This window comes from Pezoporus wallicus, unplaced genomic scaffold, assembly GCF_028554395.1.
Source record: "Pezoporus wallicus isolate ANWC-B61680 ecotype Strahan unplaced genomic scaffold, APGP_CSIRO_Pwel_v1 scaffold_7107, whole genome shotgun sequence".
In the NCBI taxonomy this organism is placed as follows: domain Eukaryota; kingdom Metazoa; phylum Chordata; class Aves; order Psittaciformes; family Psittacidae; genus Pezoporus; species Pezoporus wallicus.
Window position 1 is genome coordinate 5,654,532 of NW_026642114.1, and position 14,312 is coordinate 5,668,843.

At 40.0% G+C, this 14,312-nt stretch overlaps 1 protein-coding gene across 5 annotated transcripts in view; it reads right to left on the reverse strand.

The window, feature by feature from the left end:
• Positions 1–14,312, reverse strand: part of OSTN (osteocrin) — a 104,288-nt gene continuing 89,976 nt past the window's right edge. For 4 of the 5 annotated variants that reach the window (XM_057427327.1, XM_057427328.1, XM_057427330.1 and 1 more), the window contains exons 2-5: positions 8,590–8,688; positions 5,598–5,815; positions 677–756; positions 1–355 (exon numbers count right to left, since the gene is read on the reverse strand). In XM_057427327.1, the coding sequence (XP_057283310.1) occupies positions 333–355; positions 677–756; positions 5,598–5,815; positions 8,590–8,688 (420 nt within the window). In that variant the 3' untranslated portion in view covers positions 1–332. Of the gene's footprint in view, positions 356–659; positions 757–5,597; positions 5,816–8,589; positions 8,689–14,312 lie in introns of all 5 variants that reach the window. The other variant, XM_057427329.1, reaches the window with a different exon arrangement.

Consider the following 14,312-nt stretch of genomic DNA (forward strand, 5'->3'; position numbering starts at 1 on the left):
TGCTTTTGGCATCTCTGGAGGCTTTATTTTCAATCTAAAAAAATCTAACAGTCCTTGCTAAGATAATGAAGTTCTGCTGGTTTAAGAAATAAATGCCATGCAATTAAATTATATACATACTTTCTGTCCCCTCCTATCAGTAACACTGTGCACAACTGTGAGAGCATTATGACTTGATGAATTGAATGCTATTATTTGTAAATGTAACATTTGTAAAATGCAGTGTGAAAAAATTTTGCAGGAGGTCAATTCCTTGAGTACTGTATCATTAGTCAATGACAAGGTAAGTTGTGATGCATCTTCTGAATTCCTGTAATGTTTCCAATACAGCGTCAGTCATTCAGAACAGAAGCACCTGTAGGCAGAAAAGCAGTAAGCATTACGTTTTCCCATGTCAGAAATGCAAGGCTTGAACAAGCACGCTGTAAGGTGGTCCACAGGAAATGAAAATGTCATGAATACTTGTTTTTTGTAGGGGGGGTACTAAGTTGTAATTTAGAGCATTCAAGCTAAATTGACAGTCACAATCCACGCTGTAAGAAGCCATCATTCCCCAAGCCACTCTTTCCAAGCCTACTGGCATGACTTGAGTACCTCTGTGTAACTGAGAGTAGGTGGGGTTCTCCAAGCATGCCCACACCCAGAGTACTTTGGCTTACTTGCAGGAACTGCTAACCCTTGGTGTTGCTAAGATGGCTCACTCCAATCCGGTCAAGAGGAACTCCAAAACGTCTCTTAGGCAGCTCAACCACTTTCCTGCAGAGGGAAGACAAGCAAGGAAAGGGGAAAAATCTGGGGAAGGACATCATAGGGGTAGTAAAAATGCTACTACAACTTGGATTCCTTCATTCATCCCACTAACAACTTATTGTTCAGAAAGAACAGCTGTGTAGAAGCAGCCAAAGATGTGAGTGTTTAAAAATAAGATGCTTTACTTGTCTTACAAAAGAATAGGCAGGAGTTGTACCTGTTTAACAGACTGGCTAATGTTGATCCACTATCCCTGTTTTTATTTGTCAGCAAACAGATTATTTCACAGGTTAACTGCCATTCATAAAAGAAAGGAGATACATTGCATGTATAAAGTGGAATTGTTTCATGCATAGCATCATACACTTCAGGTGGCCCATTAGCCAGGATCTTTGATATCTCCAGGGCCAACTAGGACTAAGATAAGCAAGGAGGTAGAAAATATTTCACAGTAACAGATGAACTCTATCAGGATTTTCCTATGGGATCTCCTGCAATGCACTGTTCTCAAAATTGTATAGTAACAACCTTCTGAAGAGATTGAAAACAGGAGGGGGTTGGTTTTGGTTTTTCCTCCATATGTTACATTTCCTGATAATTTCACAAATAATGGCATGAGAAAATGATGAAATTTCTATGTAGGAATATTTTATTATTATTTTAAAAAATATATATAAAAGAAGTGTTCCCATCTTAATTCAACATTTTTGAGTATTTTTTCCACCAGCAAAAGTTTTATTTAATTGTGGAGATGTTGAGAGTTTCTGCAGCTCAGAATAACTTTTACTTCTGCTCTTGGAAATATTTGTCAGTGAAATGCAGATACAAGAGAAGCCCTGGAAAATGAACTCTTTTCTCTGTCCTTGTCAAGGAACATAAATAAGACAAAATTTTGTACTGTAAGTTGGCAAATGCAAAGTAACTATCAGGAAAGCATGCTATGGTGTGCTTGAGTCTAACCCTTTGGGCTAGCATGGCCATGTTCACTCAGCTGGTGGCTTTGGGGGCTCTGCAAACCACACCAAGAAGTATCTGTCTAGTCCATAGTCTCAACTGAGCAGCCTCCTTTCCTCATACCTCTCAGGCATGAGCTGAAGCCCAGAGCATCAGCAGCCAATTTCGCAGTGCCTCTATTTTTCAGATGAGGTTAAGAAACAGGAGCTGACAGTGTATCATGTATGTAAGGAGCACCTTATCGGTCACACTGGAGTTGCTACAAAACATCCCAAATGAAGGTGAGCCATTTGTATAGCCCTCTTTGTCCCTTCCTCAGGTAGCTGCACTGTTGCATTATGACACAGAAAAAGCAGAGAAAGAAAGCCAAGAGCTGATCTTTCGTCTGTTTCCTCAAGGGCAGCACTCTTTTCCAAACCTGTAGGCACAAGCTGATGGGGGGCAGGAGGGAAATTTGGGCTGCTGGGTTCATACTGAGTCTCACTTGATAAAAGGGGAATTAATTTCCCAGACTGGACTGTGGGGTGGGGGAGCTAAGGTTCTGCAGCATTAGCTCTAACACCATCATGCTCTGTAGTTAAACAGAGAAGGAAATTGTAAAGTCATGCCCATGGGAAAGGCTGTGAAGGCTTGAGCAGGCAGGCAGGCAGGCAGGCAGTGAAGCTTCCCCTCTCGTGGCCATCCTGAGCCACAACAGGACAGTCAACGCACTCTCCCTGTCTTGCAAACCAGACCATATTTATTTCAGCACTTACTAGGGAGAAAGTGATGTTTTATATTCAAAAGCAGCCTTTTCTAAGATTCCTGAGTCTCGGTCTCTCTGTCTGTCTGTGGATCTTTCTGCTTCTTCTGAAGACTCATGTCTTCTTGCATGCTTTTCCCATGCTTTCAAAGCTTTAGGACTTGACCTTGATAAGCAAGATAGGATCTAGGCCCCGTTGTAACTGGTGGGTGCCACAACAAGCTGTTAAGTGGACTTACATTTGATCTACTCTTTTCCAAAAGTTTCTGCTGTGTTGCCAGGCAGTACTACACACGCTGTATTAATTCAGGGGGCTGAACCTGTTTAACAGTTTTCACACTTCAAAAGTCATTATCTGGTCTGTAAACGTAACTATCCTAACTGGTGCAGGAATGGGCTGTTATCTACTGTGTACACAACAGCAGTGGGGTGCTCAGTCCTGTTTTACGCCTCTGAGTTCAGAAGCCTCTGCCTGTTTCCACCTAAAGATTCAGTCTTACTATGGTTTCATAGCTAGCACTGATCTGATCTGCGGTCCATGCTTCTGGTAGTGTCTGACTATCGACGCAGTGATCAAGGCAACTCAACTAGTTTTAATAAATGAGGCAATCCCAAACTTAAGAACTGATCAACTCCCCAGAGGTGATAATCTCAACACAAAACTGTAAACTGTGCTGATAAGGCTGGGAAAGGAGGAATTTTGTGTTTTGTATCACTCATTGGATGAGCTCATTATTCCTAGAATAGTTAAGGCTGGAAAGAACCTTAAGATTACCTAGTTCCAACCCCCCTGTCATGGGCAGGGACACCTTTTACAACACTGTATTGCCCAAGGCTTTGGACCTTATACTTGGCCTTGTTGAACTTCATGAGGTTGGCATCAGCCCACCTCACAAGCGTGTCAAGGTCCCTCTGGATGGCATTTCTTCCCTGCAGCATATCAACCGAACCACACAGCTTGGTGTCATCAGCAAACTTGCTGAGGGCGCACTCAATCCCACTGTCCATGTCAGCGACAAAGATGTTGAACAAGACCGGTCCCAACACCGATCCCCTGAGGGACACCACTCATTACTGGTCTCCAGCTGGACATTGAGCCATTGACCACAACTCTTTGTGTGTGGGCATCCAGACAACTCTTTATCCGTTGAGCGTTCCATCTGTCAAATTGATGTCACTCCAATTTAGGGACAAGGATGTCATGCGGGACAGTGTCGAACGCTTTACACAAGTCCAGGTAGAAGACATCAAATGCTCTACCCCTGTCCATCAGTTCTGTAGCCCCATCATAGAAGGCCACCAAATTGGTCAGGCAGGATTTCCCCTTAGTGAAGCCATGCTGGCTGTCACCAAGCACCTTGTTGATTTTCATGTGCCTTAGCATGCCATCCAGGAGAATCAGCTCCAAGATTTTGCCAGGCACAGAGGTGAGACTGACTGGTCTGTAGTTCCCTGGGTCATCCATTTTCCCCCTTCTTGAAAATGGGGGTTTTATTTCCCTTTTTCTGGTCATCGGGAACTTGACCTGACTGCCATGATTTCTCAAATATGATGGACAGTAGGTTAGCAACTTCATTCACCAGCTCCTTCAGGACCTGTGAATGGATTTCATCAGGTCTTGTGGACTTGTGCACATTCAGGTTCTTAAGATGATCTCAAACCTGATCCTCTCCTACAGTGGGCCTAGGGTGTTCATTCTAACAGTCACTGCATCTGCCTTCCAAGACTTGGGTAGTGTGGTCAGAGCAGCTGCTGGTGAAGACTGAAGCAGAAAAGTCATTGAGAACCTCAGACTTCTCCAAATCCATAGCCAGTTCTCCCAATATCTTCCAGAGAGAGCTCACATTATCCCTAGCCTGCCTTCTGTTTGCAACATAGCTATAGAAGCCCTTCCTGTTACCCTGGACACTGTGTATCCCCTCTCTCCACTGTTGAAGGCATCCTCTCTGGAGCTACTCACCTCAGCAAATGATCATTAGTGGTCGATGATGACCATTTCAGAGGCAAGCTGTTAGAAAACTTGGTCAAATTTCACCAAACGATTTCCACCCATAAAGCATGAGATAAATGGGGAATACCATGTACTTTTCATAAGAAAGGAACTGCAGCTTCAAAAATGATCTTGTATTTCCCTGGAAAGGGAAAACATGCTAAAAAGCAAACAAAGAATGAGACAATTTTGATCTCTTGAAGAAATATACAGAACAGAATGTTCTACTCAGGGTTTTAAGAATTTCATATTTTATCCCTTTTAGCTGCAGTCAAAAAGTCCTAGTAGCTGACTGGGTGGATAAATGGAAAAACAGCAAAAAAATATTGCAAAACTGAAAAAAAAAATAATACTTGTAGTATTGACTGGCTCTTGTGAATACTTTCCAATTCCAGATTAAGCTTTAAGCATGTTATTAAATACTTTGTGGCACTGGGGATTCTATCCAAAAGAAGACAGCAGAAAGAAGGGAACAAGACAGTTAAGCTCTTTCAGATATAGCAAACAGCCCTTTTGGAGCTTTTCTCCAAACTCACGGGCTGTCCCCACCAGTATAAAGCATCATTGCTTAGCCCTGCTGTAGACATGCTTATCTTCAAATGTGTACTGTGAAGTTGTGGCTTTACTGCTGTATTGATTAAGCCCTAGCTTATCATAAATTGATTGCGATCTTGAAGCTCATTCTGCCATCTGGCATTTTCACAAAACCTTTCCATCTTGATATTCAAGACATGCACATCACCATACCTTTTAAACTCAGCCTTGGGAATACCGAGCTCTTCCCTCTGCTTTTAAACCTCAGGCATATTTTTTGCTTTAAATAATCTTATGATCAAAAAGGCAGTATTAAACTGAATGTTAGTTCACATCAGTGGAAAGCAGTGTACTAAAAACCCCACATAAGCTAGAATGTTCTTTGTTAGTTTTATGGCACTGTAAGGATAAATGAATTAGTGCATGTATGTAGTATTCATCACAGCTGAAGGAGTACACACCATGCAACCAGAATGGTTTCCGAAGAAATTCTGGCATCCTGATCAGAGGCACCTCACAACTAGCCATTAAATCTGCTGCTGGTTAAAGCTAACCCATCTGTACCTCAGACATTTACCAAAAGCCTTCTTCCAACTTTATCACTGGTAGGAGCATCTAAGAATTTACCTCTGCTTGCCTTTAACATCCACAGAGGTTGAAGAAATTCTGTCAATCGGGGACCCAAATCCTGGGAAACTTCTTTTCTTCTTGGTCTCAGTCACCTCATTCTCCAGAGACACCAGCTCATCAAGAAGGAATAGTTTGGCTGCCAGGTTGGTGGCTGACTTCTGTCCACTGGCAACGGGATGTGCTCTCATGTCCAGAGCAACAGAAGGTTCCAAAGGCTGCAAAAGAAAGCAGGGATGTTTGCTTGCTGCTCAAGTTGCAGAAAAATTTTCAACCAGCATCACAGCAGCCGTCCTATAAATACATAATCACTAGAACACTGAACGTGGGATGATGTTTTAAAACAAAGATCCTTCTGTGAACCATGGCCATTTTTCACCCACAGAAGTTTGCTATAAAAGTTTGAGATTTTTTTTTTTGACAGAATTGAAATTATTAAACTTGCCTTCATTATTATTGCAAGAATTATCAAAATTTACTACTTCACAAAGCCTGTTTTTGCAGGTCAGCTCACTATCCCTATCTCAGCAGTGTGATTAGCATCACTTACAGCATGAGCCAAGTAATTTAATCCTTTTTAAAAATGCAATCACAATTACCAGACTCCAATATTCATCCTGATATTTTTCAGGAAACTGGTTTTCATTTTTAAAATGAATGCTAATAAATAATAATAAAAACTTCTACAGAATTTTCCATCCAAAGCTGACTAATTAATTCATTGTTACTCAAAAATATCCCATGATAAACTTGCTCAGCACTGACATTCAGCACTGACATTCAAAGAATTTATGCAATAACGCTATGCAGGGAGGAAGAAAGGAAAGAACAGTATGTTCAACTGACACAGTGTTTTGAACCTTAGTTATGACATTAGGCATAACATCTTTTGAAAACCAAACTTTACTATCCAGAATAGCTGAGAACATCGGGGTCTGTCAAGAGGGAAATGATACAAATCAAAGTGAAATAGTTGTTTTCCAAATAACAGAAAAATAGGGCAACAACTAACCTACAAAAGGAGATGTTAAGCCAAATCATTCTTTCTTCAGATGAATTGTTCGCCTTCTTGCTCCACCTGATCTTCACAGAATTAGATGGAAATTTCTAAATATAACTTTTGTTATGTGACTTGAAGCATGTTTTCCTCTATCTTCTCATCCGTAGACAGTGATTTTAGTACAAATGTAAAGCAAGCCGTCACATGGATGATTTAATGTGCTTGGTCTGTGATCTACACCATACTTGTGGTGGTGATGTTTCCCACTACTTATGGGTGGCATACCCAGTGATGGAGTATATAAAACAGTGATCTTTATATAAGGAGGAAGACATAACCTCAATGATCACACAAATGATGTAGCACTGTTAATACTTTTGTGAAGGATCTCATACTGTCCTCTGACTTTAATTTTTATGAGCTTCAAGTGCACTGAGCAATCCTTTCTGTTCCCTTTCAGGGTTATAAAACTTTCATAGAGGTTTGCAAAAAAATTGTGCCTTTAAAAAAAAGAATGAACTCTCCCCTCTGGTTAGTGGGGATAAATAGCTACAATAATGCTTGAAACTAGAAGGTCAAAATAGCCTCTGCTCCTGAATACTTCATGCAGTCCCACTTACTTTGTCTTCAAAAAGGATATAATGGAATTGTAGGAAGAGACAGCTAAAATGATAATGAGAAGTATAAAATAGTTTTCCCGTGGTGAACCACTGAACAAATTTCAACTTCACAGATAAGCAGAGATAATTATGGGTTACGGTGGGTAGAGTGGAAGGTTTATAAACTTATGAAAAGCAAAAAGGTGAATAAATACTAGCTTTTTTTTTCCTCCAGAAAAAAGAGCTTCTCAATCCACCCAGTGAAGTCACCAGATGTTGGATTTAAAACAAATACAAGGAGCAACTTATTAAACACAACACATAGAATGCAGTGGAATGCATTGCCAAAAGACGACATGGATTGTCAGCAGCTAAAAAGTGAACTGGTCCAGTGTAAGTCTATGGAGGTGTTCTGTTCTTAATTTTTTTTTTCACAAATTAATATATCACAATAAAAAAATTTAATTGTTAAAGACAGACTGCCAGATCTTTGTAGCACCAGAACAGCAGTTGCTGCAGCACTGGTGTGTGGAGTGTTCCCTCAAGCCCTATTTTCTATAACAAACGTTATTTTGTATAACCAGGGCATCCTCATTTGAAGACAGAGTAAGGTAGAAGGATCCATTAGTATTCCCCTATAAGCATCTAACTTCTAAGCTGATCTTAAAAACCTATGTAAAGACCTTACAGCTACATAGTGCTACTTTGATTAAACTTTCAGATCCTTGATTTTTCTTATGACATGAAACCACTGCATAAGTATCTTTCCTGGCAAATGTGTTCAGTGTCAGCATGACATTAATAAAAAAGAGAATGCAATAGAAGTGTTTTCAGGTGCAATCCCTGCATATCCTGCATGAAACATCAGACAATTCTCCGGTTTCATCTGCTGCTTTCCTTCACAAGCTTAGGCAAGTGATTTTGCACCTTTTCTCTCCTGGTCTGTTCAGTCTTCTTTAATTTGTAACTTTTATCTTCTCTCAGGGATCTCCTTATGACTTCTGAAAGCTGCAGACTTCTCATGCTAGTATTTCTCTTTAAGAAGAATAAAACCTTTCCTTCAGTGTTAGAAGAGTTTGCTTCCCTCCCCCCCTTGCCATCACCTCATTCCCTTCTTTAGGGAGTTTTCTACCCAAAGTCACTGGACTGTGTTTTAACACACAGAAAATCCCATGGCATTTCAGGAGAGATTGCATGAATCATTCTGTCCTCCGAGAGCTATACAATTTGAATCACTCTCTTCACTATGCTCCTCCTTTGCCCTTGTGGACTCAATACTGGTTGTTTACCTTCCAGCACTGTTAGGGTACTGTGTTGTCTTCTACACTCTGTGGCAAAGAACAGCGAAAGGAAGAGCAGTGTTATGTGACTACCACCAGAAACATTCACCTACCTCTGAAGCTGCCCCCACAAAGAGCACTGAGATAGAATGCCACTGCAGCAGGGTAATCACAAGGGCCAAGTGCACCACAACAAGCTGGAACTGCAGCATCTGCGAAGGAGAACAATCTGTTAACAACTTCACAGCTGTGTTCCCTTGGAACCTTGCTCCAAAGGTATTAAAGAACTGAAAGCAAAGGGAGATTCTGTTCCACAGCTGTTACTATGTTTTTTCTTACAGAGTCACTGTATAAAACCCAGCAACCAAATAGTGTCAGCTGAGTGCTATTCACCTTTGGTTGCAAAGTGAGCTCCCTCCTCTTTCATTCTTTACAGCCCTACAAATCTTTCAATTTGTTTCTGTGCATGGCCCAGTCCTTGAAGTGGCAGCAGTAATGACCTCAAACTTCTGTTAAAATTAGATGAACTAGACACTCACTTGTAAGCAGGGAGACTTTAGCTCATAGTCACCCAGGTTGACAATGACCTCCTCGATGCTGGATAGCTGCTTAAACCTGTTACAGAAATCACACACCTCTCCAGCAGCATTTTGAAAGCAAGGCTGCATTTCACCAGTCCTCACATGAGTTACCAGAAGCCACAACTTCCATGATCTTCCTGGGATCCTGGAAAAAAATTATGCAGCTCCCACACCTGAAAAAGAAATATTCCAGGTGGGAATATTTCAGCTGATGTTAATAAGAACTAGGCTGGGGCCTCTAGTGCCAAAGGTATCTACTAATTTGCTGATTACTCTGTCTCCAGGTCCAGAGTGTAATTCAAGCCTGATTCTGCCATTGTTTGCTGATTCTTCACTTGGCAAAAACAGAAACAGAAAGGATGTATGTACATTTCCATGATGTATGACAGTCATTTCATCCTCTGCATAGAAAATTTCCCATCAGGCAGAAATACATGGTAAAAAACATTTGACTTTGTAATTTTTCCCCACACTACAAAGGAGAAAAGCCACAAAAGTGTTGGAGTCCAGTTTTATAATGTAAGGATACAATATTTGTAGTGTTGCTTCTTAGAAAAACACTTGGCTTTTTCCAATATGTTTTACATGTGCTTCTGTATTCTGTTATTTGGTTACCTCGTTATATATTATACATACAATATTTTTTATATATATATTGTCCATGAGGGATCAGTAGTGAGGAAGAAAGCTGCTGGTTATTCTGTAGGGATGAAGCAGACTTAGCTCACTGGAATCAAAGGACAAAATCAAAGCAATAAGCCAGGTGGTACCACTGTCTCTCAGTTCAGTGGCAACAGCATTAAAGTCAGACAAGAGTCTGTCTGGGTGTTTTTAAAGCTGTAACCCTCTACAATGTATATTTTTGTATGTGGGTGTGCATTGAAATTTGAAGTAGTAGTCTACTGCCTTCACAGGTAACCACATCCTGATTATTTGGAAACAGAGACATAAAAATAAATGGCAAGGTTAAAAACACAGGTTTATTATGGTTTAAGGTCTGTGCTGGTATTCATTCAACCCAGGGACCAAGTTGCTAAAAATAGCGACTGGTGCACTAATCAAAATAAATATTAAGGCACCTGCAACGCAAAAGACATTTGATTAACTGGTCAGAACTCAATGCCAGTGAAATTAAAAGAGAAGGAAACTGTAAGGACTTAAAGCTTGGCTCTAGTTCCCATGGAAATGAGTAGCTAAGAAGCAGCATTGCTGGTTTACAACAGAGCAAAACTTAAGCCCAGCAAAAACCCGTTGTGCTGATTCTCATGCTCTGGTGGGACCAAGGAAGGAGAAAGAAGCAGGGTTGTTCTACTGGAAGCAGTTTAGCTCTAGAAAAGCATTTGCAAAACTTAGGATGCAAAGAGGATTATGTAAACGTAATCAAAATCACACTGTTTTCTGCCAGGCTTCGCTTTTCACATTCAGCCATGTCACAGGATCTTAGTTGTTAAAATAAGTTGTTGCTTTTCCTCCTTGAGCTCATCTGAGCAATTGGATAAGCAGAGCCCTCCTGCCAAAAGGGGCTTTTCCAGGTATACACTGGTTTTTGCTTTACCCCATATGAATTTAACCTTGACTCATTGCAAAAGAGACCTAGAGTGAGGCTTGGCATTATTTGTTGCTGAAGGAGAATAAGCAAAGGTCTTATGACCACATGGGTCTTTGTAAAACTCACCTTTACCACTTCTATTGAATTTCCATCTTTCTGGAAAACACTTTACCATCAATCTTATACAGATAGGTCAAGGGATTGGGGTATAATTCCATGTCTTTAATATCTCAGGGTCTGGTGTTATTTGACATAAAATATGGTTTACCCTTCACTAAATGTTATTCCAAGTCTGAAATTCAGACATATTTATGTGTTTTAGTGATATTTGAGCTTGAAAAGTGTCAAAACTAAAATTCCTCATATAATTAGGGATGTTGTTGCAGGTCCAATTAAAACAAAATTAAAGATAAAAGAGACAACATTATCCTACCTTATCAAAGCAGTATAAACATTCAAAACTTCTTCTCAGGAATCTATGCAGAGCCATTTTCCAAGAAAAGATCACAAGAAAGCAAAATTCTTTACCAAACAAACTGTAAGTCTCCAACATCAAACCAGAAAACTTGAAAGATATTATTCTTTTAAAGAAAAAAAGCCAAAACAACCCAAAACAAAACAAAAAACACAAAACAAAAACCCAAAATGACATCTTGAAGATAAGTGGGCTGAACAAACCCCAGACAGAATGCAATTCATCACTAAGCTCCAAAACCATTGCCTGTCAAAAATGGTAACAGCTATCATTGCTCTTACCCATTTGCACTATCATATTTCACATTATTGTGGAGATTACTCTGTAAGCATAAATCACAAGAGCTTTATTTTTCTTGCTGGCCTGTTAGCAAGAGAACTGAGGCAAGACATCATGCCTTGCACCATAACCTTTCACTTCAGCTGCCACTATATATGGATGAGTATGCTCTGCTTGTTGTTGCAACACCAACATGGGACATGCCTGAGCTCATATGCAAGTGAGGACCTTGCTCTTGCAACGAGCACATTGTGGAGGAGCCCAGAAGCCCCTGGGGTTTTGTGCTGTATGCTCTCAAGCTGACCTGATGCAGAGCCAAAGCATGACTATCCTACAGGTACTGGGAAGCTCCTAGCGGGGCTTCCAGACTGCTTTAGGACTCCAGACCTGCTTTACGAACACTGGGATGGTACTGGTGAGCCTCCATTACCTGTTAGCCAAAAAAGACCTCTTCCAACTGACTGGGGGAAATCACAGCTGTGTATACAAGACAGTTACTGAGGTGTTTTATCGCTGCTCCAATGCTACAAAATAGAACCTATTTTAATCAAATGTACCACTGAGTCCTAACATTGACCTTACTAGCCTTGGAATGGACACCTGATTATCATAGAATCATAGAATAGTTAGGGTTGGAAAGGACTTTAAGATCATCTAGTTCCACCCCCCCCGCCATGGGCAGGGACACCTCACGCTAAATCATATCACCCTGGTCAAAAAAAGTTATGACGGATGAGTATCTTACCAAAAGAACAACTTCAAAATGGCTTGTGTGTAGCTCTGAGAACAAGTCTGCTCCTGCTGAGAAAGATTTGCCCAGCTTTTTAAGTTGTAGGGTGGATCTTCTGATCATGTTCATTACCACAGAGTGAAAAACATGCCCACACCAGCAGTTCTTCAAAAATTCCTAAGGGACCTTGTGTATCTCAAGTGTAAGTTTCTAGTCATGTATATATCAAAGAAAATGGACAAAAGTCTAAACAAAACCCACCCTCAGAAACAAAAGCAGAGTCCAAACATAGGTTGAAGTGGTGTTTCTGTTCTCATCCCGTAGATATGATATGGAGCACTTCTCACATACTGCTTTCTAAAAAAATACTGAAGCAAGACATTGAATCATGGGACTCTGGTGAAATTAAATGTAAGTAGTCAGTGTCAGGTTGTGTTACTAATAATTTCTGGAGTAGGTGTAGATTTTTAAACAAAGCCATGTATTTCCATTAGATACATGGTATAGACACTGACAACTTCTGCGAAGTAAATTACCTTCTATTTTCAGTTTCCTGACTACATGGATAAATAGATGCAGGTAGTTTTCATCTGATGGAATCAGAGAGAACTTAAAATTCATGAATTTATGCAAGAGGAGTATGAGTACTGATTTTGAGATAATGCCTAGGTATTTCTGTGTTCCAAATGAAACATTTTGTCAGGCAGTATTTCAAGGCCAAGGATGTTCCACTTTCTGAAAATTAAGTTCCTTAAAGGTTTCTCAAGAAGGCACTTTGATTAGTCATAACTTTTCAAAGTCTTCATTTCAATAATTGCACTCACTGTATGATTTGCAGTGTTTGGTCCTGACGTGTTTTGTTATCACAATGACAGTCATCTTTGCCTGTATTTTACTGAATTATCTATTACAAATGCTAACTAAGCTATTGATAGCTGTGCTTTTGGTAGGCACAGATGTGGTCAGAGAGGCTCAATATAGAACTATTCCTACCATCTGTATGAATGCAGCAATTTCTTAATTTCTTCAGGGCTTGGACTAGACTCTGCACTGACCCTGCCTGTGGAAGACACGAAGCTTGTGGGAGCATCATGCAAACTGCAAAACACGTATGAAGAAAGACTGAAAATGTGTCCCCTAGTTCCAATGCAGAGTTTGGGAAGTGTACAAATGAACACAGCCTTGCTGAGGTACGTTTGCTTAACAGACACAAACACAATTCAGGAAAAAATGACTAGCAAAGTTGGACAAATGCTTGTGAAAGACCAGTCAGTCATGGTCCTCATCTCTTCATTTGAATACAAACCATGAAACCAAATGGCCACGCAGAACAAATGAGGACACTTTTCCTTAGAATGGGCAGGAAGGAGACAAGTTGGACATGTCGCAAAGCTGACTACACTGTGTAATAAATCCATTTTTAACAACAGATTCTAGAAATTAAAACTCCCAGCTCAAGTCAATTCCATAAAAGTAGACCATGAAGCTGGAGACACAAATAGAAGTGGTAAAATGCATCTAGAAGCCTCAGGATTATTATAAAAGGAGGATGATATGAAGTGTAAGAAAATACCTCTTACTAGGAAGAACCTATTTGCACCTTTCCTAAGTAAGGTAATTGAAAGATCTGCAGTATTTCTGGTATGCATAATGGAAAACAAAACATTATTAGACTATTCTTCATTGCCAACAAACTCTCAACCCTCTGCTATTTATATATGTACTAACTGAATGTGCCAACTTTTCTAACCATTTCTAACAATTTCATGTTTAGCTTTCTTCATCCTTAGCATGAGAACTAAAAACCATTCATTATTAGAGTGCCATCTTCAGCATTTGAAGTAAAACCAAGAAACTTTTCTATCAATAAAAATCTAGAAATATATTCCTGTATTAGGAAAAAATATCTCCTTTCCTTTCATCATTGGAGTGGTAAGTGAAAGTTCTTTGTACCTGGTATGAAGAGTATATTAGCAAAATACAGTATCAGTATAAAAACAGAGACCATTTAAAGCCTAGTAAACATATCCTTCAAGATATGCCTTTAAGATAAGCTCCTAAGAGACAAGAATGGCATTGGAATTTCTTAACGAGACTCAAACACTGATGCTGATTTACTGGTTAAACACTTAAGTGTTCTAAGCAAGGATATTACCTGAAGAAAAGTCTTGGTGAAGATGCACTGCAAATGGAAATTAGAGAGTATAATCTGTTTCTCTGGA